Here is a 25293-nt window from a genome sequence, read left to right on the forward strand (position 1 = left end):
AAAATAAGGGGGCAAATTTCGTTATAAACATTTAGAGCTGAAGCGGCCCTGTACATTCTATGAGTTTTTAACTTACATATTATTGTTGCTGAAGATGAAACGAAGATTTATAAAAAAATAAAAAAATTCTACGACCAACTGAAGCCGAGATAATTTTTGGGTTTGGAAATAAGGGGGCAAATTTCGTTATAAACATTTAGAGCTGAAGCGGCCCTGTATATCCTATGAGTTTCTAACTTACAGATTATTGTTGCTAAAGACGAAACGAAGATTTATAAAAAAAAAAATTCTACAACTAACTGAAGCCGAGATAATTGTTTTTTTTTCTTAAATCATAGTGCCTTTATTTATAACAATTAAGAAATTATTTTACAGTCATTGACTAAAGAAAGACTTATATTATCTTAAAATAAAAATTATTATAAAATATAATTATATTTAATTATTAAAAATTATTTTTTAATTCGGTGCTTTTGCAAGCGGCCGAATTTTGCAAATCGCCCGGCTCGCTTCAAATCCGTGTGCTCGGAAAATTTTTACGTACGTTGTATTAAATTTTGACAGAAATCAATTTAATAATATTACCATTATAATATACAGTCTATTTACCACTGTATTTGTTTTTCTTGATAAACTTTTATATGTGAAATCCAAAAAGAATAGTCACTACAAGAAGAAAAAGTTTTATATTGTATATTATAGTAAGAAGTAACATTATTATTATCATATTTATATAACAATGAACAAATTAAAAATATAGTTATATATTTCATATATATGTATCATTTTTGTAATTTCAGAAATGAAATTTCACATATAAAAGTTTATCAAGAAAAACAAATACAGTGGTAAATAGACTGTATATTATAATGGTAATATTATTAAATTGTTTTCTGTCAAAAAATACAAGTTACGTAAAAATTTTCCGACCTCGCGGATTTGAAGCGAGCCGGGCGATTTGCAAAATTCGGCCGCTTGCAAAAGCACCGATTTTAAAAATAATTTTTAATAATTAAATGTAATTATATTTTATAATAATTTTTATTTTAAGGTAATATAAGTCTTTCTTTAGTCACTGACTGTAAAATAATTTCTTAATTGTTATAAATAAAGGCACTACGACTTAAGAAAAAAAAAACAATTATCTCGGCTTCAGTTGGTCGTAGAAATCTTTTTATTTTTTATAAATCTTTGTTTCTTCTTCAGCAACAATAATCTGTAAGTTAAAAACTCATAGGATGTACAGGGCCGCTTCAGCTCTAAATGTTTATAACGAAATTTGCCCCCTTATTTTCAAACCCAAAAATTTGAGGTTTAAAAATGTTTTACGCATTTATTTACATCAGAATATGAAAATATAACTCTTTAGAAGGAGATTAGATGTTTCACCAACTCTCTACGATTTTTTTTTCAAAAAGTTATAGCCTTCGACATTTGACCTCTTGGGATAAACAATTTATAATATCTAAGCAACAAATTCGTTAATCTGGCTTTACAATTTTTTTTATGTTTGGAATTGAAAGATCTTCATTTTAAAGCTTTAAAAAATAAAAAAAATTATTTGTACAATAAATAATGCAATTGTAAAAAACGGCCATTTTGGACCTTTCGCAGGCTGTTTTGCAATAACCAATAAACGAAATTAAAATTACCATAGCTCAAATTGTAGGTTTTTTAATTTACTACAACTTTCTATTAAAAAGTTTTTCACTAAAATCAATATCCTAAGCTACAAAATTAAAAATCAATAAAAATTGCAAATTTAACAAATGAAAATCGCAATTAAAAAAAGCGCACAATATTTTTGGTTACATTTTAGTAGAAGTTATTCCTGGCATCGTCCTTTACAACACCTGATAGGTTTCAAAAATTCCTGAATTATATCCTGAAATCGACCTATTTTTCACCCACAGCCTGGGGTATAGGTATAATTTATTATACACAATAAAATTTATTTAAAAAAAATCCAGAAGGAAAAATTTCCTGTAGCTGGCTGTATATACCATTAATCACAAAAAAAATTTAATGAAAAAATCCCATGTATCACAGAACGTTTTCGATCTAAGTAGGTATATCATCATCAGTTCTGTTGTAGACAGATCACATGCTGAGCCACCAAAAATATATGGGTAAAATCCCTTTAAATATTAATAAAATGTGTTACAATGACATTATTATTGAAAAAGCTAATGGATGGATCCAAATTTCAATAATAATGTCTTGCAACACATTTTAATAACATTTAAATAGTTTTACCCATCTATTTTTGGTGGTTCAGCATGTGATTTGTCTTCAACAGCATTGATAATGATCTACTTAGATCAAAGATTTTCGCATATCGTAGGTGGTTTAGATTTTGTCCATTGGCTTTAATTAACACTTCGTTCCTCTCAGTGATTTTTATGAAAATATAATCTGTACATTCTGAAAACTTGGTGAGCAGCACTGATTAACACAACAGAGCGGTGAAGTCAGGGCCGTAACTACCATTGGGGCAACCGGGGCTGTGCCCCGGTGCCCCCAGCCAAGAGGGGCCCTGCAAGGGCCCCCATATGGTTGGCCGTGCATAGATTTTAATGAGGAAAATAAATTATGTATTTTAAAAGCCGATCCCAACGAAATATTTTCAAATAACACAACTTTAAAAAGACCTTACAGGGGCACCCTAGACCTCAACATAATGTTATAATTTTTCACTGGTGAAATTAGTCTTTTCGACTAAAATGCAATTGGAACAGGGGCCCCTAAAGCCTGTGCTAAGCTGGGGCCCCCAGACCTTTTTCTGAGAAGTTTATTTTCTTCTTTCATTGCTTGTATTTGACTTGTTTGTCTTTATAAAGCCAAATTGTATAATTGTAAAAAGGCAAATTGCCATTTACATTGTTCGGCTACACTGTAACATAGGAATTGTAACGCGATTACATACCTACATTGTAGCCGAACAATGTAATTAACGTTATAGTTTATTTTTTTTATGAAAACAGAAAAGATGTTATATTTATGGTATGTACTTGCAAAATTATTTAGCTTAAAATAAGGTGATTTCAAAATTTTTTTGGTGTTGGTAAACTAGAATAGCAATATGTAGGTGTACAAGAATATGTACGGACATATGTATGTAAATATTTTTCCGGGCCCCCCTTCCGCTGGGGGGTACACCCCCAGACCCCTGGTAGGAGCCCCCCTCAGATCACGTTTGCCCCGGGCCCCCAACATCGTACTTATGGCCCTAAGTGAAGTGTTATACATAAAGATGTAATACATATGTTTGTTCACTTGGTCCACTAGTAATAAAGTTATCAGAATTAAATGGTGAAGCAGTCTTCATTCATGGTTGTGACTACAGTGTACATCAACCTATAATATTCAGTAACAAATTGCTACTGAATTAAATGAATTTCTCTCAAATAAACTTTATATTTTTCAGACATGTATTTACATGGAAAGGTGCATCAAACGAACCTGTTATTAGTGGCAGTGTGTGGAAGATATTCAGCAAACAACCCAGTCAAAGTGTTCATGGCTCTCCCTTGCATGGGGTAGCAAGTTCCTCTGCTTTAATCCAGCATGAAAGGTAATTGTTTCATCAATAATATATAATATACACTTCTCCAAGAAATTTACACACCACCTGAAAAATTGGTCATTTTTAATGTCTCAAATTTCCTAAACCTGTTGTTCATTTTAAATGATTTTTGAAGTTATACTTCTTTACCGGCGATATGAGGGTGAATTTTTATATGTTAAAACCTATGATCCCGGTGCATGCGCATTATAACTTTGTTCTGATTGGATGTTCAAATGACATGTCAAAAATTATTCAATATGGCGGCTGTGGCACAGCTGTAGTTTGATTATTTATGGTTGTTGCGTTTTAAAATTTGTGTGAAAAGAAACAACAAACAAAAGTTAGTTAATAGTTATACTGCCTTTTTAAATAGTTTTCATATACCTATATTTTTGGACTTTTGGACTATTTTGGACAAGGAAAACTCATTCTAATTTGGTAAGTAGTTTTTATTATAATCATATTGTAATTATACATTTGGATTAGGTTGAAATACAGTAGAGCGTCGATTATCCGAACTAATTGGGGGACATAGGTGTTCGGAAAACCGATTTGTTCGGATAATCGAACTACAATATATTGATACATATTTATAGTCATACATATTTATCCACAAGTGAATAAAAGCCATATTTATATACCTACATATTTATTTATATCTTGATAATGATAATGACTAGCAACTAAACAAAAAAGTGCAGTCTTTGCAACAACATAATTATTTTTGGATACAATATTGAAGAAAATTGAAGATATTTTAAGCGTCAATTACTAACGCTTGCTCGGTATTCGAGTGCGGGACGCGGGAGTCGATAGTTCGAATAAGCGGTCGTTCGGTTGATCGACGTTCGGATAATCGACGCTCTACTGTACATTTATTTTCTCAAGAATGGGGTTATTTTTAAATTATGATTTTTTGGCGTAGATTTATTTATCTAGTAGGTATGTAATGCTTTGATTTACATACTTAATTTGATTACCAACAGAAGTTCTACCAATCTTCATCTAATATATTGTTTTCTTACTGTTTTGTTATATTTTAATATTTTCTTCCACAAAATTTAAACTACATAATTTAATTATATTCAAAACAACTGTCAAACAGTAAAACGTTCAGTTACCCTATTTTTCGACATAACAAATAATGTGGAATTGGACGAGTGAGTCTAGGCTTCGATTACGAATCAAAGCGCCCCGAAATTCACGGGTTCGATTCCCGATGCAAGTTTTTATTTTTTTATGCATTTTATGATTGTAAGTATATTTGTTATATAATTTTTTTTTTCAGAAAATGCTTATTTAAAATTTTTGCCAACAATTATCATTCAGCTTTCATTCGTCGTGGTAGTCGGACGTGCGTAGGAAAGAAGCTTGTTTTTAAAACCGATGTTTATAAATTAGGTATATAAATAAATATTTTGTGAACTTTAAAAGTAAATTAATTACACCAAGTAAAAAAGCGAAATCGAAATAAAGACATTAAAAACTTATGAGTGCAGTAAGCGGGGGCGACGCCCCCGATAAAAATGTTTTAGAGGCGCAAATGGATACAGAACATGCAACATCTTCAAAAGAGGAGCTGTTAGGATTTCAAAATCTTGTTCCGGTTACACAGATAAGTACCACAAAACTTGTTAATAATAAACCCATTATCGATAATGACTTTGCTAATGTACAAACTTCAATAACAAATACCATAAATAAAGAAGTAGGAACAAAAAGGGAGGAATTTCTTTACCGACAAAACGATGTAGGACCTTTGAAACTTGAAGAACTTGAAAACTTAGTCAAATTAACTATAAATGGAAACACGTCATCACATTCTCAGACCTCAACTATCAGACAATAAATATTCTTCAATGGAACTGCCGTTCGGCAGTTTCTAATAAAAATAACTTGGAATATCTACTAGATAGGGGCAACTACTCCGTTGCACTTCTATCGGAAACATGGTTTAAAGCAGAAAAATATTATAATTTTAAAGGCTTCAACAATATTCGCTGTGACCGGGACGACGGGTACGGTGGCTCTGCCATTTTATTAAAATCAGACTTAATATACCAAGAAGTCTCAATTCCAACTACAATCAACTTTGAGCATACTTGTATCTCAGTTAATTTTCCATATATACATAAAAAAATTTACTTCGTTTCAGTATACTTTAAACCGAGAACTAGAATATCATTACAACAGTGGACTAACTTTTTGGAACAAATTCCAAAACCATTCATAATTGGGGGCGACTTTAACGCACATAGTTTGGCATGGAACGATGGATATGACGACATTTATGGCAAGATTCTTTTAGAAGCTATCGAACAATGCAACCTAGTAATTATGAACGACGGATCACCTACATTAGCAAACAATAAGAAGTTAGCTGTAGACTTACCCTCTGTACACAGGATCTGACACAACTAATTACGTGGTCTACTTTAGAAGAACCTTATGGCTCTAACCACTTACCAATACACATACAATTTGGAAGGAATATCCCGCTTGCGCAAATTAAACAGACAAAACATAATATATGGAGACTCAAGGCTGCAAATTGGGATGTATACACCGCTACACTTGAAGCAACAGAACCAAAATCATCACTAATGGGCATTATCGACAATGTTAACAAAGCTGCCAACAAAGCAATACCCTTACGAAAATCAAACACACAAAATAGAAATCATTGCTCGAAAGACTGGTGGAACGAAACCTGTAACAGCTGCTAAAGCAAGAAAACAAGCTTTCTTAACCTACACACAGGCTCCAAATCTTAATAATCTAATAGAATATAAAAGACTTGATGCAGTAGCTAAAAAAACTTTTAAAGAAACCAAGAAAAAAGCTGGATAAATTATTGCCAAAATCTAAATCAAAATACACCAATTAAAGAAGTGTGGAACAAGGTAAACCGATATAAAAACCGAAAACAAGCAAATAAACCCCCATGAAACCCCAAAGAAGACTGGATAAGCGAATTCCACACAAAAATCTCACCTCCATGGGTTGAAAACAACATTACTCAACAAATAGCTACCGTAAATAGGAACACTTCTGTTCTACAATCGCTATTTCAATTATGGGAACTCGATCATTGCATTAAGTCAACAAATAATAAATCTCCCGGGGCGGATAACATTTCATACAATATGTTGCATAAAATGCCCTTAGACCATAAGAAAGCCCTGTTGGAATTGTTCAATTCGATTTGGATAAATAGGATTCCTTTTCCACCGATGTGGAAAGAATACATCATAGTACCTATCAAAAAACCTGGAAAACAGAACGGAAATGCAGATTCATATAGACCCATAGCCTTATCATCGTGTATATTTAAAACCATGGAAAGAATGATAAAGAACAGGCTTGAATATTGGCTAGAAAATGAAAAAATATTACCTGACTCACAATATGCTTTTAGAAAGGGAAGATCTTCCTTAGAGCCCCTAACGATACTGGTAAATGACATCTATCTAGGATTCACACACAAATACAGCACTTTGGCCACATTTTTGGATATAACTTCAGCATATGATAATGTTCAAATAAATATACTAGAAGAGAAGCTCATCAATATTGGTCTACCAACCTCCTTTGCCAACTTCATAAAATCAGCTTACTCTAATCGATCAGTTTCCTTAAAGATAAATCAAGAAATTTCGGAATCAAGAATATGTAGATCTGGATTACCACAAGGTAGTATCCTGAGCCCAATCCTCTACAGCCTGTACACAATGGACATAGAAAATGTTATATCACAAAAGTCCAAAATTATTCAATACGCCGATGATGTTGTTATTTACACCAGTAGCAAATCAGAGGACAAATGTATAGAAAATATTAACACTGAATTTACAGAAATCCAAAAATGCCTAGACAACATGGGACTTTCCATATCCGAGTCCAAAACCAATATATGTATTTTCTCTAGAAACAGAAACAACTATCAAAGACAATTAACAATAGGAAAATATAAACTCTGTATTAGTAACTCTGTAAAATATCTTGGTCTGCATCTAGATAGAAAACTATTATGGAAGGACTGTATCCACCAAATTATCAAAAAGACAAGTAATTCTATAAATATTTTAAGAGCTTTTTGTAAAGCAAAGTGGGGAGCAGACCCAAATACGGCTTTACTATTCTACAAAACAATGGTACGATCAATAATGGATTATGGGAGTCAACTTTATGGAACAGCAGCAGATACACATCTAAATAAAATCGAGATACAACAAAATAAATGCTTAAGAGTTTGCCTGGGATATCTAAAGTCAACGCCCATAAACATTATACAAGCTGAAGCCGTGGAACCTCCTCTTAAACTAAGAAGACAACTATTGAGCAGAAAATTCATGATAAAAACCATTTCCAAAAAAACTTCTTACCTCAATAGTATACAGTCACTAACAGTTCAAGTTTTGACCCATAGATACTGGCACTTCAAGAAAACCCCCCTCATAGTAGAAACTTTCTCAGAAATAGCTGACATTACAGATATAGTCTGTTCCAACCAATTCCCCCCGGTTTTATTTTACTCACCTGAACAAATTTTTTCACGCGAAATTAGAACCTACTATTTTGAAAGTCAAGAAGTAGCATGTATCAATCAAACAAAGTTCAACGAAACAAAAAACAAATACTGGCCAAACTATGATTCTATATTCACTGATGGATCAAAGTCAAAAGAATATACCAGTTGTGCCTTTTACCAAAAGAAGCTTCCATATACACTGCAGAATTAACAGCAATAGTGCAAGCTATGAAATACATACTCGGCTCTAACCACGACAAATTCATAATATGTACGGACAGCAAAAGTGCAGTAGATAAACTTAAAAATGTTAAAATAAATAGATCAGTTAATCATATTGAAGCAAAAATCCTGTATTTACATAATGAGATACACATCAAGAATAAAGTCGTCATATATCTATGGGTAAAGGGACACGCAGGTATAACAGGTAACGAAATAGTGGATGCCTTAACAAAAACAGCCTCAACATCAGGAGAAGAACTAAATCTTAAACTACCCCCGTCCGATTTATTCTTAAATCAAAGAAACAAAATAAATGAGATGTGGCATAACCTATACAGTGCATCAACAACCGGAACAAACTTTTGTAAACACCAGCAAAGAATCCCCAGAAAACCATGGTTTCACAAAATACCAAACAGAAACTTTGTCGCCACAATAAATAGAATACGTGCTAATCATGCACTAACACCTTATTATAAGCACAAAATGAAAATTACAGACGATCCACTTTGTAGTTGTGGTAAAATGGGTACATTGGTACATGTTTTACTTGAATGTCCAATAAATAATGTAAACATTAACAAACTATATAAAAACTTAATTCACTACAATATAAACCTTCCAATAGACCTAAATTGTATTATTTTTTCAGGAAATAATGATATACTTTATGTACTTCATCAACACATAAATTGTAAACTAAAATTGTAAAATTACTAACCAATTTTGTAAGCAATTCTGCGAAAGAAACTAAATGTAAAGCATTATTACAGGAAAAAAATGGTGATAACATAAAAAAAATTAAAAAACCAATTAAAAAAAATAAATAAAAAAAAATGAAAAAAAAATAAAACAAAAATAAAACATAAAACACACACAAAGAGGGCTGAAACCTCCGCGGCGTTGAACCGGGTTGACGCCCTAGCGCTGTGAAAAAAAAACCTTACTAATGCTACATATTACTAACCAAACAAATAAATACATCATGCTCAAGTTTGATACTATGAAACAATTTACACAACTTAATTATTCAATCTAACATAGTCTGGCTAATTGGTTCTCACCAAAGCCATAAATTCCACGAAAAAAAAAACAATTATTATCTTTCAGAAATCATTTTTTCAAGTAATAATATTTTTCAAATAAAACTCAGTGAAATAGATGATAGTTCATTATCGTTTTTCGCGGAAGGTTTCGATCATTAGCCTATGCTAAATAAGACTCATTTGAAAGAGAGAATAGGTCATTAAAATTTGTAAATAGTTAGAAAGTATTTTAGAATGGGAATTAAATATTTTCTTTTGAAATCCATTAAGCATATTTAGAAAGATTAAAAATTGGTTTTGAGGAATATTACGAATGAGAGTTGGTGGTGGAAGATTGATTTGTGAATCTGGAAGGGATATTTAGAAAGTAGGGGAATGAATGACAAAGTGAGATCAGAATGTTTTGAGCTGTCGAGAAGTGAAGTCGAGTAGTAGACGGTAGTGTACGGAGAGTGAGAAAGCCGGTAGTTCCGTGAGTGTGGAGTATCTATCGTGGAACGAGAAGTAGGCCAGGTCGAGAGTAAAAGAACCTCATTGAGCCAAGAGTGTCCCGGTAGCTGATAGCAGTTTCGAAAAAGGTAGAACACAGCATCACGACCGAAGCAGGAACGAGAGCTATTCGAGCTAGTTTTTCAAAGGAGTACATTACTGGAAGCCAGGACGAGGTTTGATCGCAGCCAAGGATAGCAGGAACGGGCTTTGTGTGAGGACATTTTCAGTTCACCAGGAAAAGGTCAGTCTCATTTGTTTGGACATGAATGTATGGGTTTTTCGTATTAAATTCCACATAAAAATTGAATAACATAATCAATAATATCAGAAAAGCTTCATCAAACTTAAATAGAGTTGTTGCTAATAACTCTTAATAGTTAAATGTTAATAAAAAACTTTCAATTGAAAACCAAAAGGAAATAAGATTCCCATTTGTAAATGTTATGTTTAAGAATAATAAGAAATAGCAAATATTAAGCAGTGATTGCTTTTTAAATAAAATAAAAAATATTTTGATTATAATTGTAACCCATATGTGTATTTTTTTTACTCTTTTCGTTTCTATCCCGATTAGGAACCATTAAGAAATATTTAGAATCCACGAAAGTAAGTAATTAATTTATAATTCGCCCTGAGATTGAAAACATATTGATATGTGATCTGGTTAATTAATTAGATTAGTATTAATACATTGATTAAATTAAGTGACATATAAGAATATTATCTCATATCAATAATCAAGATCACATCAACTGTCGTCCAACGTGGAAAGCATTGTAAAGTATTTCTAGTGGCAAATTTGAAGGATAGAAAGAGTAAAGCCGGTATTTGAAAATTTATATGCCTGTGGTAAAAAGTGAGATACTTACATTTGATAACATAAAATTTTAGATCTCTTTAGGTACAAATTTTACATAACTGATTTAATATTTTATTTTTACGATATTTACATTTGATATATTTATTGACAATTTATAATATTTGGGTAAAAAAAAGTCGTCTTGGTAACATACTAGTAAAATTTCATATTTGGCGGGGATAATACTTCTTGAAAACAAATGTCTGTGACAAGAAGCCGAAGCAAGGACAACAAAAAACAAAAAGAACATTCAGACCAAGAAGATATTTTAGACACGACAATCATGGCATCAGAACAGCAAGAATTATCAGGAATAGATAAACTATTACAACTGATGCAACTCCAGTCACAAAAACTGGATGACAATCAACGTGAAACAAAACAAGCAATGGATGAAGCAAAAAAGACAATGGATAAAAATCAGGAAGAAACATCAAAGAAAATGGATAAAGTGGATCAAAAAATGGATGAAACACAAAAAAAATGGATGAAACACAACAGAAAATGGATGAAACAAAAAGAATAATGCAAAAAAATCAGAAGGAAACAAAACAAGCCATAGAAGAGAACAACAAGAAAATGGAGGAACGCATAGAAAAGTATGAAATGAAAATTAAGGATCACATGAAAGAACAAGAAATGAAAATTCAAAATAAAATAAAGGAGTTAATGAATTGCCAGAAAAAAGAAATAGAAAATTTGAAAAACAAGTTTGAAAACGCTATTAAAGCAGACAGAGAAGAAGTGGAAAGAAAGATTGCGGAAATCAATATTCAACAAAATGTCGGAGAAAGAAGAGAAATGGTTATACATAGCATAGATGACGTGAAGATAAGGTTTGGCGGGGATGTAAGAAGATTACACCCAGTGCCGTTCATAAATAGCCTGAAAAAGAAAATACAGCACATCGGAAATTTCGAAACAGCAAAAGAAACTATCAGAAACCATCTCAAAAATGAAGCAAGCCTATGGTTCGATTGCAAAGAAGAAGAATTTGACAGTTGGCAACAATTTGAACAAAAATTTTTGAATTATTTCTGGGGAAAAGTCCAACAATTGGAAATTAACAAGGAATTGCAAAATGGGAAATACAATGATAGGATGGGTATATCAGAAAGGACATATGCATTACAAATTTACTATAACGCAAAACATTTACAATATAATTACTCATCGGAACAATTAGTCGAACTGATTGCAAGACATTTCGAAGAAACGCTGGAAGACCATATCACATTGCAAAACTACAAAGACATAGATAGTTTATGCCAATTCCTACAAATAAGAGAATTACGTGTAAGAGAAACAAAATCAAGAAGGTCGCGAGAAGATTACAGGCCCCGAGAAACACAGGATTACAGAGATAGAAATCAAAATAGGAGGGACTATACAAGACGAGATTTTAATCCCAGAAGGGAAAACGAAAATAGAGACAACGGAAGAGGAAATTATGAACAAAGAAATAGGCAATGGAATGAGGACAGAAATCGAGAATACCAGAATAGAAACACCACACGCTCAAATCAAGAAAACAGAAATAATGGTAGACAAAATGAACAGGGATATCGAGAAAACCGAAACAGATTCGACAGACCAAGAGAAAATAGAAGAGAGGTAAATAATACCCAGACAGAAGAATATGCCGGAGAGAGACATTATGACGAAAATAAACAACGATGAGCAACCGGCGTCTTTTCACGACGGCGCTCACTAAAAACAAAAAATCAAACAGGAATATTTTGTAACCCCAAGGAGTTTATTAAATTGGCAGAAAACAACGAAAAGAAAAATGGAGTTAATTTAAAATTTGTGGATGGATTTATCAACGAGAAACCAATTAAAATTATGATAGACACTGGATCTGAAATAACATTGGTCAACAGAAAACTAATAGAAGAAGTTAACTTAACAAATTTAATTTACAAAATACCTAGGGTAAATTTAGTGGGCGCAAACAAACGGACATTGGCAACTATAAATGAAGGCATACGAGTAATGGTACGACTGGGTAAGAAGATGTATGCACTACAATGTGTAATAATGCCAAACATGTCACATGACATGATAGTAGGAGTTGACGAATTGGCAGAAAAACATGTAGTGATAGATTTTAAAAATAATACGATGAATCTAACAGAAGAAAAAGAAGAAGAACAGGACAAGGAACAGGAGAAACAAAATACGGACGAATCAGGTAAAGAACAAACAGTGGAAATGAATTTGGCAACGAAGCAAGGACAAAGAAGAAAAGGGAGAAAAAGTCAGAAAAAGACAAAAGAAAATGAAACCTGTGGCTCCTCAAAAGAAGAGTTGAGCCCAGAAGAAGAAAATTTGAGAGTATCAGAAACAAAGGAAACCTGGGATTCCTCAAAAGAAGAGACGAGCTCAGGAGAAGAAGAAATAAAGCAAAAAAATGAAAAAAAAAAAAGATATGATCGAAACAGTGGCATTTGAAGAGGAGGCATATGAAAACGAGGATGCAGAATACACGATAAAAGTATGTGAAAAATCTGAGGAAAAAGACAGAAAATTGATATGGGAAAAAGGGAAAGACAACATAATATCCGACACTCTAACACAGGATGAGGACACTGAAAATAAGGAAACAATTACTCTACAGGTGGGACTAATTAAAGTAGATAGTAAGTTAGGATATAAGACGTAGATTAAAGTAAGGAAATATACAGGGAGTTGGTTTTGCCTCGAGAAAATTTATTTAAAAATGCAGATAAATTTTATCGAATACAAGGCGGGGATTTGTTATATTTCTATTTGATATAAAAATTAAAATTTAATAATGATAAACAAAATTCAATTTAATATAAAATATTTTCAATTTTCTCAACCACGGGCATATAAATTTAAAACAACCTGTATACAACAAATTGTTATATGTAATTTTAAGAAGTGATTAGAATAAGCGTACGAAACTCGGAACAATGTGCTTAGATAAACAAAGTGAATGACGCGTACCATTATCGTTCTTCTCGGAAGGTCGATCATTAGCCTATGCTAAATAAAACTCAGTGAAATAGATGATAGTTCATTATCGTTTTTCGCGGAAGGTTTCGATCATTAGCCTATGCTAAATAAGACTCATTTGAAAGAGAGAATAGGTCATTAAAATTTGTAAATAGTTAGAAAGTATTTTAGAATGGGAATTAAATATTTTCTTTTGAAATCCATTAAGCATATTTAGAAAGATTAAAAATTGGTTTTGAGGAATATTACGAATGAGAGTTGGTGGTGGAAGATTGATTTGTGAATCTGGAAGGGATATTTAGAAAGTAGGGGAATGAATGACAAAGTGAGATCAGAATGTTTTGAGCTGTCGAGAAGTGAAGTCGAGTAGTAGACGGTAGTGTACGGAGAGTGAGAAAGCCGGTAGTTCCGTGAGTGTGGAGTATCTATCGTGGAACGAGAAGTAGGCCAGGTCGAGAGTAAAAGAACCTCCTTGAGCCAAGAGTGTCCCGGTAGCTGATAGCAGTTTCGAAAAAGGTAGAACACAGCATCACGACCGAAGCAGGAACGAGAGCTATTCGAGCTAGTTTTTCAAAGGAGTACATTACTGGAAGCCAGGACGAGGTTTGATCGCAGCCAAGGATAGCAGGAACGGGCTTTGTGTGAGGACATTTTCAGTACACCAGGAAAAGGTCAGTCTCATTTGTTTGGACATGAATGTATGGGTTTTTCGTATTAAATTCCACATAAAAATTGAATAACATAATCAATAATATCAGAAAAGCTTCATCAAACTTAAATAGAGTTGTTGCTAATAACTCTTAATAGTTAAATGTTAATAAAAAACTTTCAATTGAAAACCAAAAGGAAATAAGATTCCCATTTGTAAATGTTATGTTTAAGAATAATAAGAAATAGCAAATATTAAGCAGTGATTGCTTTTTAAATAAAATAAAAAATATTTTGATTATAATTGTAACCCATATGTGTATTTTTTTTACTCTTTTCGTTTCTATCCCGATTAGGAACCATTAAGAAATATTTAGAATCCACGAAAGTAAGTAATTAATTTATAATTCGCCCTGAGATTGAAAACATATTGATATGTGATCTGGTTAATTAATTAGATTAGTATTAATACATTGATTAAATTAAGTGACATATAAGAATATTATCTCATATCAATAATCAAGATCACATCAATATATATATATATATATATATATATATATATATATATATATATATATATATATATATATATATATATATATATAAAAACAAAAGATGTAGATCTTTGAAACACACTCAGTGATCAAAAGATCCACAGGTACTGGTTGAACGACCACTCGTACGAAATCAAACAAATGAAATAGAGAATGTGGAAAAATCCCCTTACGAATAACTCACACATCCACTATTTCTGGCTGGGAAAAATTTTTCGAATAGAATCAAAGATCCAAACACCAGTTCTTAGAAATGTGTTTCGCCCTCTTCAACCTCCGTGGGCTCATCGGTAAAGATGAGAGGTTGAATATCTTTAGACACATTCCATCAAAAAACAACATCCGAGACATAGACATAACAGGAGCGTAAATCTACGCCCAACCTGAAAATGACAGTCTCAAGTTTTAATTCCCTAATTACTTTAGAGTAAGTAAGATAATGTTTATGAAAAAACAAAAGATGTAGATCTTTGAAACACACTCAGTGATCAAAAGATCCACAGGTACTGGTTTAACGACCACTCGTACGAAATCAAACAAATGAAATAGAAAAAAAAAACAAATAAGGGGATTTTTCCACATTCTCTATTTCATTTGTTTGATTTCGTACGAGTGGTCGTTAAACCAGTACCTGTGGATCTTTTGATCACTGAGTGTGTTTCAAAGATCTACATCTTTTGTTTTTTCATAAACATTATCTTACTTACTCTAAAGTAATTAGGGAATTAAAACTTGAGACTGTCATTTTCAGGTTGGGCGTAGATTTACGCTCCTGTTATGTCTATGTCTCGGATGTTGTTTTTTGATGGAATGTGTCTAAAGATATTCAACCTCTCATCTTTACCGATGAGCCCACGGAGGTTGAAGAGGGCGAAACACATTTCTAAGAACTGGTGTTTGGATCTTTGATTCTATTCGAAAAATTTTTCCCAGCCAGAAATAGTGGATGTGTGAGTTATTCGTAAGGGGATTTTTCCACATTCTCTATTTCATTTGTTTTATATATATATATATATATATATATATATATATATATATATATTTATGGGCTTTTTCTCGTGATTTGTCTTGTTATTGCCGTGTTTAAAGGTTTCAGAAGATGTAAACTGGAATTTACTACAAGATGGCGTAAAAAATGCAATTTCTACAAAAATGGACTTAGCAGGTTCTTCCTGTGTATCCTTCATATGTTAACCAGTTTTAGAGCAAAATAAATCGTCTGTTTGTAAGAAAAATTTTAACACCCGCTATCTTGGAAACGAACCATGTGCAGACTTACGTTTATAACTCAAACTGTCATTATTTTTCCATGCAGAAGTAGCCCTTAAAGTTTGCCATACTTATTTAAAAACACCCTGTATTGACGAAAAAGAGGGTTAGTTGTTAAAGTACCTAACTTTTTTATTATCCAGCATAAGCGGATGAATCAAAAAACAGAATGTTAAGAAAACATGAGGCTCTAGTTTGGTTTTAACTTCATTATTTTATAAATGCTAGAATATTCCACAGGGTCACACGAACTTTGAGACAAAATCACAGCTCGATTGGTACACCTGGTATACAGTGACAAGTTAGCTGTATAGCAACAATATTATTACAGGGATATTGTTAAAGAATAAGGCTAAAACATATTAAAAAAAATCACTTAAATTGGACAACAGGTTTAGGAAATTCGAGACATCAAAAATGACCCATTTTTAAGGTGGTGCGTTCAGTTCTTGCAGAAGTGTAGATTAAAGCTGAAAAAAATAATTTAATAAGTAGTATTAATATATTGTTTATATACAATTTTCATCTTTACCTTTCGTATGTAACAATTTATATTTAAACATGTTGAAATATTATTTGTTTTTATTCTATTTCTGTTTAAGACCTTCAAACTTACCAGCGAAATCTCAAGATGAAGAACAAAGGCACAAAGATGAATATAGGGCCATATTGGTAGCTGCTAAAAAGAAAGAGGCTCAAACATCAGCTGCCAAACAGAAGCAACAGAAGTTACAATTAAAAGTAGAAGAACAACAAGCAACTGCTACCAAACACTTTACCCAAAATGTTCTTCCAAATTGGAATACAATGTAAGTTTTCAAAGTTATGTCAGATATAAAATGTAGCTATAAAATAAAAAAAATTTAATGATTTAAATAATATATTAAACATGCCATCAAGTTCTATTTTGCGCTAACATCCACCTTGTTCATGATTGATCTTCTCCAAGTTTGTGCTGGGGGACCTCTATTTCTTTTTCCTTGGGGATTCCACTCTAGGGCAATCTTTGCAATACTGGAGCTATTTTTTCGAAGTTGTGACTGATGCAACCTCACTTTCTGGATTTTTTTTATTTTCTTCCCTCTTTTGTTCAGTTTCGTGTAGCAGATCTTCATTTCTGATGATATGAGGCCAGAAAATACAAACAATTCTTCGTAGGCATTTGTTAACAAAGACCTGCAGTTGGCCTGTAAGGGTTTATGTCATTTTCCAGGTTTCAAATCGCTAGAGTAGAACAGACATGACATTAAACTGGAATATTCAGATCTTTATCTTTCTAGTATACCATATACTCATATAAATATCGTCCTCTGTACCTCCGCTTTCTGTTATGGCACTTTCAAGATATATACAATTTTCCACATTTTTAATCTGCATGTTATTAATTAATAGTAAATAATATGCTGTTTCTTAAGGAGAAGTTAAGGATATTTTCTTGAGCTTTAAATAAGCTGCATTAAGGTACTAGTATACTTTAGAAAGCCAAAAATATTCAAGATTTCTTTCTCGTAATCTTTATTAAAAATGAACAAAAAACGTTTTACATATTAATATCTAACTCTTAGAGAATACGAAAAATATATCTTTTTTGAAGTTATACTTCTTTAGGCGCGATTGAGAGTAAAATTTAATAATTCTGCGGGCATGCGCACACAGACAGTATGGTATAAACGTTATACGGGATCTGATTGGGTGTTAAAATCATCTGTCAATAATTGTTCAATATAGAGATTTTGGATAAACAAATTAATGTTGTGTATATTAGTTTTTATTGTTGTGATGGCAGAGAAAAATGCAAGTTTATAATATTGTAGTGACTTTTTAAATAGTTTTTAAAAGCGACAAGTACGTAATAATTGTAAATGTTTCAGTATCCTACTAAAAAATTTCATAGGTACCTACTTATCTGGAAAATTTAAAAAGAACCTACTAAAATAGTATGTAATGCTTTGATTTACATAATTTGATTCCCATCAAAATTTCTATCAATATTCACCTAATATATTTGTTTTCTTACTTTATGTTTTGTTGTATTCTAATATTTCTTTCAATTCTAAATAATTTCAATTCAAAATCAAAATAATTTTATTAAATTCAGAACCGTCAAAAGTTTAATCCGTTTAGTTAGTGGATATGCGCACATGATGACAAATGGTCTCCGTGGGTAAAAGTTTAACGTGAATGAATTTCAATACTAACTGCGCTGATAAGCGGGTTCGAACCCCAATGGAAACTTTTATTTTTTTTTATACATTTTATGATTGTAAGTTTATTATATAATTTTTTTTTCAGAAAATACGTATTTAGTTAAAATTTTTTCCTACTTCAGAAATCATTTGTGGCATTTTTCAATGTGTTTGTTTGTGTGTGTTTTATTCTTTTATTATTTTAATTTTTGGCACTGTTTTAATAAAAAAATTTGAGAAGTAGTAAGTATTAAAATTAGTTTAATATTTAAATAAAATATAAATAAACTGTTTAAAGTATATTAATTTCGTTGAAATCATATAATAGAAGTATAATTTCTTACGTGCGTACAAAGTACACACATATTCTTTTTTTTTTTTATTTATGCACGTACACTAATATTGTAAAGGACGCCAAAGTCGAGGCCTCGAAAAAAGTAGTTTCGATGGCGGACAGTTAATCTCAGGATGAGGATCTCTGAAACAAAAAAATCGTACGGCATTTGAAAAATACAGGTTTCTTACGTGACAATTTACCACCGTTAGTGAAAAATTCCGCAAGAAAAAGATTTTACGGAAATTTGAAAAAATTTTGTGAAAAAATCGCCGGTTTTTCTTCAGTTTTTCATGGATAAAAAATATTTATTTTTTATTTTTTTGGTCAAATTGTGGTAAATTGTCACGTAAGAAACCTTCCTTTTTCAAATCCAGTACGATTTTTTTGTTTCAGATATCCCAATCCTGAGATTAACTGTCCGCCATCATTTTTCGAGACCTCGACTTTTGTGCCCTCTACAATCAATATTAGAGCATAAATGAAAAAAGATATATTTTTTGTACTCTCTAAGAGTTAGATATTAATATGTAAAAAGTTTTATGTTCATTTTTAATAAAGTTTCTGAGAAAAAATTTTTTGAAAAAAATGATTATTTTCATTCTTCTAAAGTGTACCTTAAACATCAATCTAAAAATAAATGAAGACAAAACAAAATAAATGGTCGTCTCAAAACAAGACCGATGGCAAAACATGACTATAAATGACCATAACCTCGAAGTGGATAAAGAATTTAAATATCTTGGAGCAACAATCACAAATGAAAACAAAATAGATCGAGTAGTCCAAACGCGAATAATGGCAGGAAACAGATCTTTCTTTAGAAAGATCTGTTTCAGATATATAAGACCATAATACTACCAGCAGACACGTATGGAAGCGAAACATGGACGCTAACAAAAAGAGAAGTAAATAAATTGTTGGTGTGGGAACGTAAAATCATTTGAATGATATATGGCCCTTGCAGAGACAGCGTGACAAACGAATGGAGTCGCAGATACATTATTAACGAGTTAGAGTCTCTACTCAGAAAGGAAAATCTAGTCAGGTATATAAAGGTAACTAGACTCAGATAGGCAGGGCGTGTGATACGCAGTAATGACAATCGCCTTATAAACAATGTGTTCTGCGAAAGGATAGATGGAAGAAAGTCTGTAGAAAGGCCTAGAAAAAGGTGGAAAGATGCAGTCAAAGAAGATCTCGAGAAAATGGGAGTGGGACAATGGGAATTAGTGGCACAGGACCAACAAATATGGAAGGCAGTAGTAAACACAGCAAAGACTCACGAAGTGTAACACCATTGATGATGATGATGATGAGTATGTTGTTTCTTGCATTTATCCCATGGATTTGTTTTTATTAATATTGATTTTAAAATCAATTTTATTGGCTTCAGTTTAAAGTGTTTCCAATTCAGCCATATCAGCTGTGTTCCATTCACCCTGTTTAAAGTGTTAGCCATATCTTGAAATCTTTGATTTAAATAGTAATATATATTTTTTATTTGTTAGGCGTTCACATAAGAAAACTCTTGATCTCTGGTGGCAAGGAATTCCTTCAAGTGTCAGAGGAAAGGTATGGAAGCTCGCTATAGGCAACGAACTGAATCTCACTCCTCAACTCTACGATATTTGCCTTAATAGAGCCCAAAATCGTCTTAACAATACTGATGGAATCCAATGTGAGTCTGAAGGAGATCAAGAAAGCAGTATGGATGTTATACAGCTAGATATTTCAAGAACTTTTCCACACCTGGGAATATTTCAAGAAGGAGGACCTTATTCTGAAGCTTTGCACTCTCTGTTAGCCGCATATGTGTGCTATAGGTATGTAATTTTTTATAGCTCTGGTTCATTTGTATATTACTGTTAACTCTTTTAAATGCAATATTTCATTTCCTATGTCTAAAATATTTTAACTTATATTTATTTAAAACTAAATTCACTACAGACCATCAGCTTTTTTTAGTGAGTCACAGATTATTATCTAATTCTCTCTAAAGTTCAAAACAGACGGACCACTCTGCAGCGCTACTGAGTGGATCCACAAAGTGGCTGAAACAGGCGATTTTTTGTAGCCCCAATTATTTTGTAATGGACGCTACAGTGGCCAGCCACTGTCACCAGCCACTGTTGCCGATCCTCGCCACTGTGGCGTCCATTACAAAATCATTGGCGCTACAAAATCGCCTGTTTGGCGCCACTTTGTGGATCCACTCAGTAGCGCTGCAGAGTTGTCCGTCTGTTTTGAACCTAACGCATTATAGTTGGAAGTGATAGAAAAGAAAAAGTACCTCTGTGATTATTATACATTGAACTTAGAAAATTATGTTTTCCTTGACGGGTATTTGCATATTAAAACGTCTTATACTTATAGATCTATAATAGGGAACTTGCATAAATTTTTAAATTCGAAAAAAATGTTATAAATCACAACAGAACATAATTTAAAACATGTATCAAAGATAAAAAGTTTTTGTAGGTCTTTCGTTTGGCCCCCAAAGGCGATTAAAAATTCAAATTAAAACAGGTGGCCTAAAACGCGTCGTGACGTCGTCACTCGTTTGTACATTTACATTTTTCCAACAAAGTAAACAGAATTTTAAATTAGACGTTATTAACGTCAGTAGAAAATACATTTATTTGACGTTACAAGTGTTTTGATCGTTTGAACTATTCATAGAAAACTGTACTTCTACAAAATGGTTTTATTTTCCGTAGTAAACCTTCTTTCCTTTCCTTCAATAACTATATCAAACTCCAATGTCAACAAACTGGTATATATTATTACAATGACATACGATAAATGTTAATAGAATATAAATATTTTTCCTTTATTTCGCGACGAGGTATACCAAAATAGGTGGAGGCCAATAAACTAAAGAAGAACGGAACCATATAGTTAAACTGAGTGACGTCACGGGCCGTTTGACCTATTTTAAGATACCGAAGACTTTAAATTTGTACTTGCTAGGTTATTATGAGTTTTTGAAGCGTAAAATTTTGGAAATCTCATTTTTATACAAAACTGAACATTATTATGTAATAAAAAAAATGTGCAAGTTCCCTATTGGTTGGCGATTACAATACTCTAAATAGATAAACAATCAATGATGCGAATAAAGATAATTTGACACAAGAGTAATCGATTGTGATCGAATTTTCACAAATCATATGGTAAAATGACAATTTTAATTTCTAGGTTAGTATTTTTCAGCGACGTAAATGTAAATATTTTATGTCATTGGTATATTGGGACATTGTATAGTGAAATTTGATTTTATATTTATTTATCTTTACATCAAAATATTTTAAATATTCTGGCAAATATTTGTATAAATATTAACGTTTATATAGATATAAATCAGTGGTCGATTGCCAAAAGCAGATATGTCCATTTTGGTACTTCTCAGGAGAGCAAATGCAAATTTCCACGACGGCCATAAATTTTTCTTATATGTCAACACACATAAGTAGCTGTATAACTTTTCAGCCCCAAGAAAAAAGTTTTTATTATTTTAATAATATTTTCTATTTTCTCTCCTCATTCGTGAAAACAATAAACGAAAATCTATAAAAACTATAAAAAAATATTTGACACACATAATATGACAGGTCCAGCATAATGGACATCAGCACTTAGCTTTCATATAATTTAAGTATGAAACTGAAAAACATTCTGGTTCAGGAGAAATACATTTTGCATACAAAAAAAAAGAAGAATCTCGTACAAAAGAATCTCGTCTTCTTAGTGCATCCAGGAGGTTTAGGCGACGCGATAAGAATTTCTATTGCTGACAGAGCATATTGGCAAATTATCATTACTGGTTTTTTTACATCTATAGGCGGTAACTGGAAAACTGTAAACTTTTTATAGGAGATTTATAATGTGGGTACTTTATCTTCAGATGTCTCTGGTTCTCTTGAAATAAACGCACTAGCTTGTCTCCCACTTGCAGGCTTACCACCTAGAGCTAGTGACCTTCTAACATTCATCTGAAATTCCTGTAAATCCATTTCCTTTGATCATTATCGCTATCTTCACTGACTAAAAAATCGTTATCTGTCAAAATAGCCTCCAATTCACGTTCCATCAATATCCTTTTACTATTTGTAACTAAACTTAAAAAACGTGAGTATGGTAACATGACAACAAGTGCACTTTTTTGAGATTTTGACATTTTCATCAATTTGAACTCAATACGGTACTGCTCAGCTCTTGAGAAGTCACCTGGGGCTCTAACCCTTCTAATTGCCGAGATAATTTGTGGTACAATTCACTAAGTGCATTATTGAGAATTTCGGTTTCAGGGCAAAACTTATTAAAACGTATTATTGCACTTAGTGAATTTTTCCTTCCAATATGGAGTGCAATATTGTGAATTTCGGTGTCAGGGTAAAACTCATTAAAACTTATTATTGCACTTAGTGAATTTTTCCTTACAATCTGGAATGAAAAATCGGTACTTAATAGTAATCTTTCAAACAATACATTAGATAACATAATCTATTGTGTGTTAACATTGTATTGTTGAAACTGTACAAACTGTACATTATATTTGTGTGCATTATCTGTTCGGCGATCGATTAAAGAAATATGAGATTAAATTTCTTTGTAACCGTGATAGCTTACATAAAGGGTAACATAATCTATTTTGCAATTAAGCAGGCGACTTTTGTGGCTGTCATAAATGCCGAAAGAATTGCATTTATTTTCTAAAAACGAAACTTATTGTTCATTTTTTAAATAATAGACTGTTATTTTTGATACTTCGTTTGTTGTAAGTCAGCAAAAGTTTATGGAGACAAATTCATTAACTTCTCAATATCCAATAATTGTGTTCAAGGAAAAATTCATCAAGTACAAAGTGTAGTTAGTGAGTTTTACCTCTAATAGGATATCAATATCCAATCATTGTGTTCATGGAAAAACTCATTTGGTACAAAAATTGATCTAATATTGATTGTATCATAGTTCCTGTGACGAAATATCGCTTAAAATATCTGTTTTTATTTATTCTTTAAAGTTGCATTAAAAAAATTTCAATATTCAAGTCAGGTGAATTTAAAAAACAATTGGTACCTTTAAATCGATTTTTCTCCACTTTCTGAAAAGTGTAGTTACTGAATTTTACCTCTAATAGGACGATATCATATCAATATTGTGGAGCAACATATAATTTTTCTTCTTCAATGACAGTAGCTATGAAATGTACGTCAATTTGACAATTTAAATTGACAATATGAATTATTTAAGAAAGTTGTAATATTTCTCCTCTATTCGCGCACGATCGTTTCTCAATTCCCTTCCAAGTACTTGCACACCGCGAATAAGACGCAGCGATACCCAACCCGAATAGTCACCGTGTAATAAATTAGTAAACATTGTCCAGCTGGCTGGACCTATGGACTTGGGAGGATAAACATTAAACTCAAAACCAAATATGATATTTCTAAAACTATAATTTTGTGGACATTTGAATTTGGTCTTCTGAAAAATATCGTGGCAGACGTATCCGTGGCAAACGGCCACTCAAATATAAATATTCTGACAACTGTCAGATTTAACTAAAATGTCATGTAATGATTTGCAAAATTCTTAAAGTCCGTATATTTCTACTCTATTTTGTTTATGTTTTAGGCCTGACGTTGGATACGTCCAAGGAATGTCATATATAGCAGCGATTTTAATCCTTAATATGGAGCCATGCGATGCTTTTATATGTTTTGCAAATTTACTTAACCAGCCACTTCATCTTTCGGCGTTTACTCTGAACCAGAGTAGAATGCAGACATACTACAACGCCTACGACCAAATTTTTAGTTATAACTTACCGAAACTTCATGCTCATTTCACTAACTCTGGACTGACGCCCGATTTGTATTTACTGGACTGGATATACACGATATATGCGAAGGCTATGCCCTTGGATATCGCTTGTAGAGTGTGGGACGTTTTCCTTCGTGATGGCTATGAATTTATTTTTAGGACTGCTCTAGGTAAGTACATATTTTTTGTCATATAACAGTGTAGGGAATCGAATGAAAGGCCATCTATTGTTGGATTCAGCACATAAAAATATATGTAAAACTTCATATTAGCAGGGCTTGTAATAATCTAAAATTTGATCAATATCTTCTTCTTAAGGTGCCTTCTCCATTACTGAAGGTTGGCTTTAACTACAGCAAATTGCTCTCTATGTTTAGTGGCTGTTAGTGTCGAATGTGTGCCCATGCCTGTCCAGTCTCACGTTCTTCAGCCAAGAGCATTTTCTTCTTCCTGGACCTCTTCTTCCTTCCACTTTCCCTTCCATTATGAGTCTTAAAAAGTTGTATCTTTCTCCACTGTAAATATGTCCTAGATAACTCGTTTTTCTGTTTTTTACAATATTTAGTAGTTTCTCTCAGTCCCCATTCTTCTCAGCACCTCATTGTTGGTAACATGCTCTGTCCAAGAGATCTTTAGCATCCTTCGAAAAACCCACATCTCAAAGGCTTCTATACGCCTCATACTTGTAATTTCGAGAATCCATGTTTCCACTCCGTATAACAATATGGAATAAATGAATGTTTTTACAAATTGGCATTGGATATCCA

The 25293-nt window shown here is 32.3% G+C and overlaps 1 protein-coding gene across 1 annotated transcript in view; it reads left to right on the forward strand.

Annotated features, from left to right (window-relative positions):
- Positions 1-25293, forward strand: part of LOC114335666 (TBC1 domain family member 14-like) — a 45716-nt gene that overhangs the window by 4607 nt on the left and 15816 nt on the right. Inside the window, exons 2-5 of the mRNA XM_028285943.2 lie at positions 3428-3574; positions 16780-16986; positions 20209-20523; positions 24338-24696. Coding sequence (XP_028141744.1) covers positions 3428-3574; positions 16780-16986; positions 20209-20523; positions 24338-24696 — 1028 coding nt within the window. The remainder of the gene's footprint in view (positions 1-3427; positions 3575-16779; positions 16987-20208; positions 20524-24337; positions 24697-25293) is intronic.

This window comes from Diabrotica virgifera, chromosome 2, assembly GCF_917563875.1.
Source record: "Diabrotica virgifera virgifera chromosome 2, PGI_DIABVI_V3a".
NCBI classification, from domain to species: domain Eukaryota; kingdom Metazoa; phylum Arthropoda; class Insecta; order Coleoptera; family Chrysomelidae; genus Diabrotica; species Diabrotica virgifera.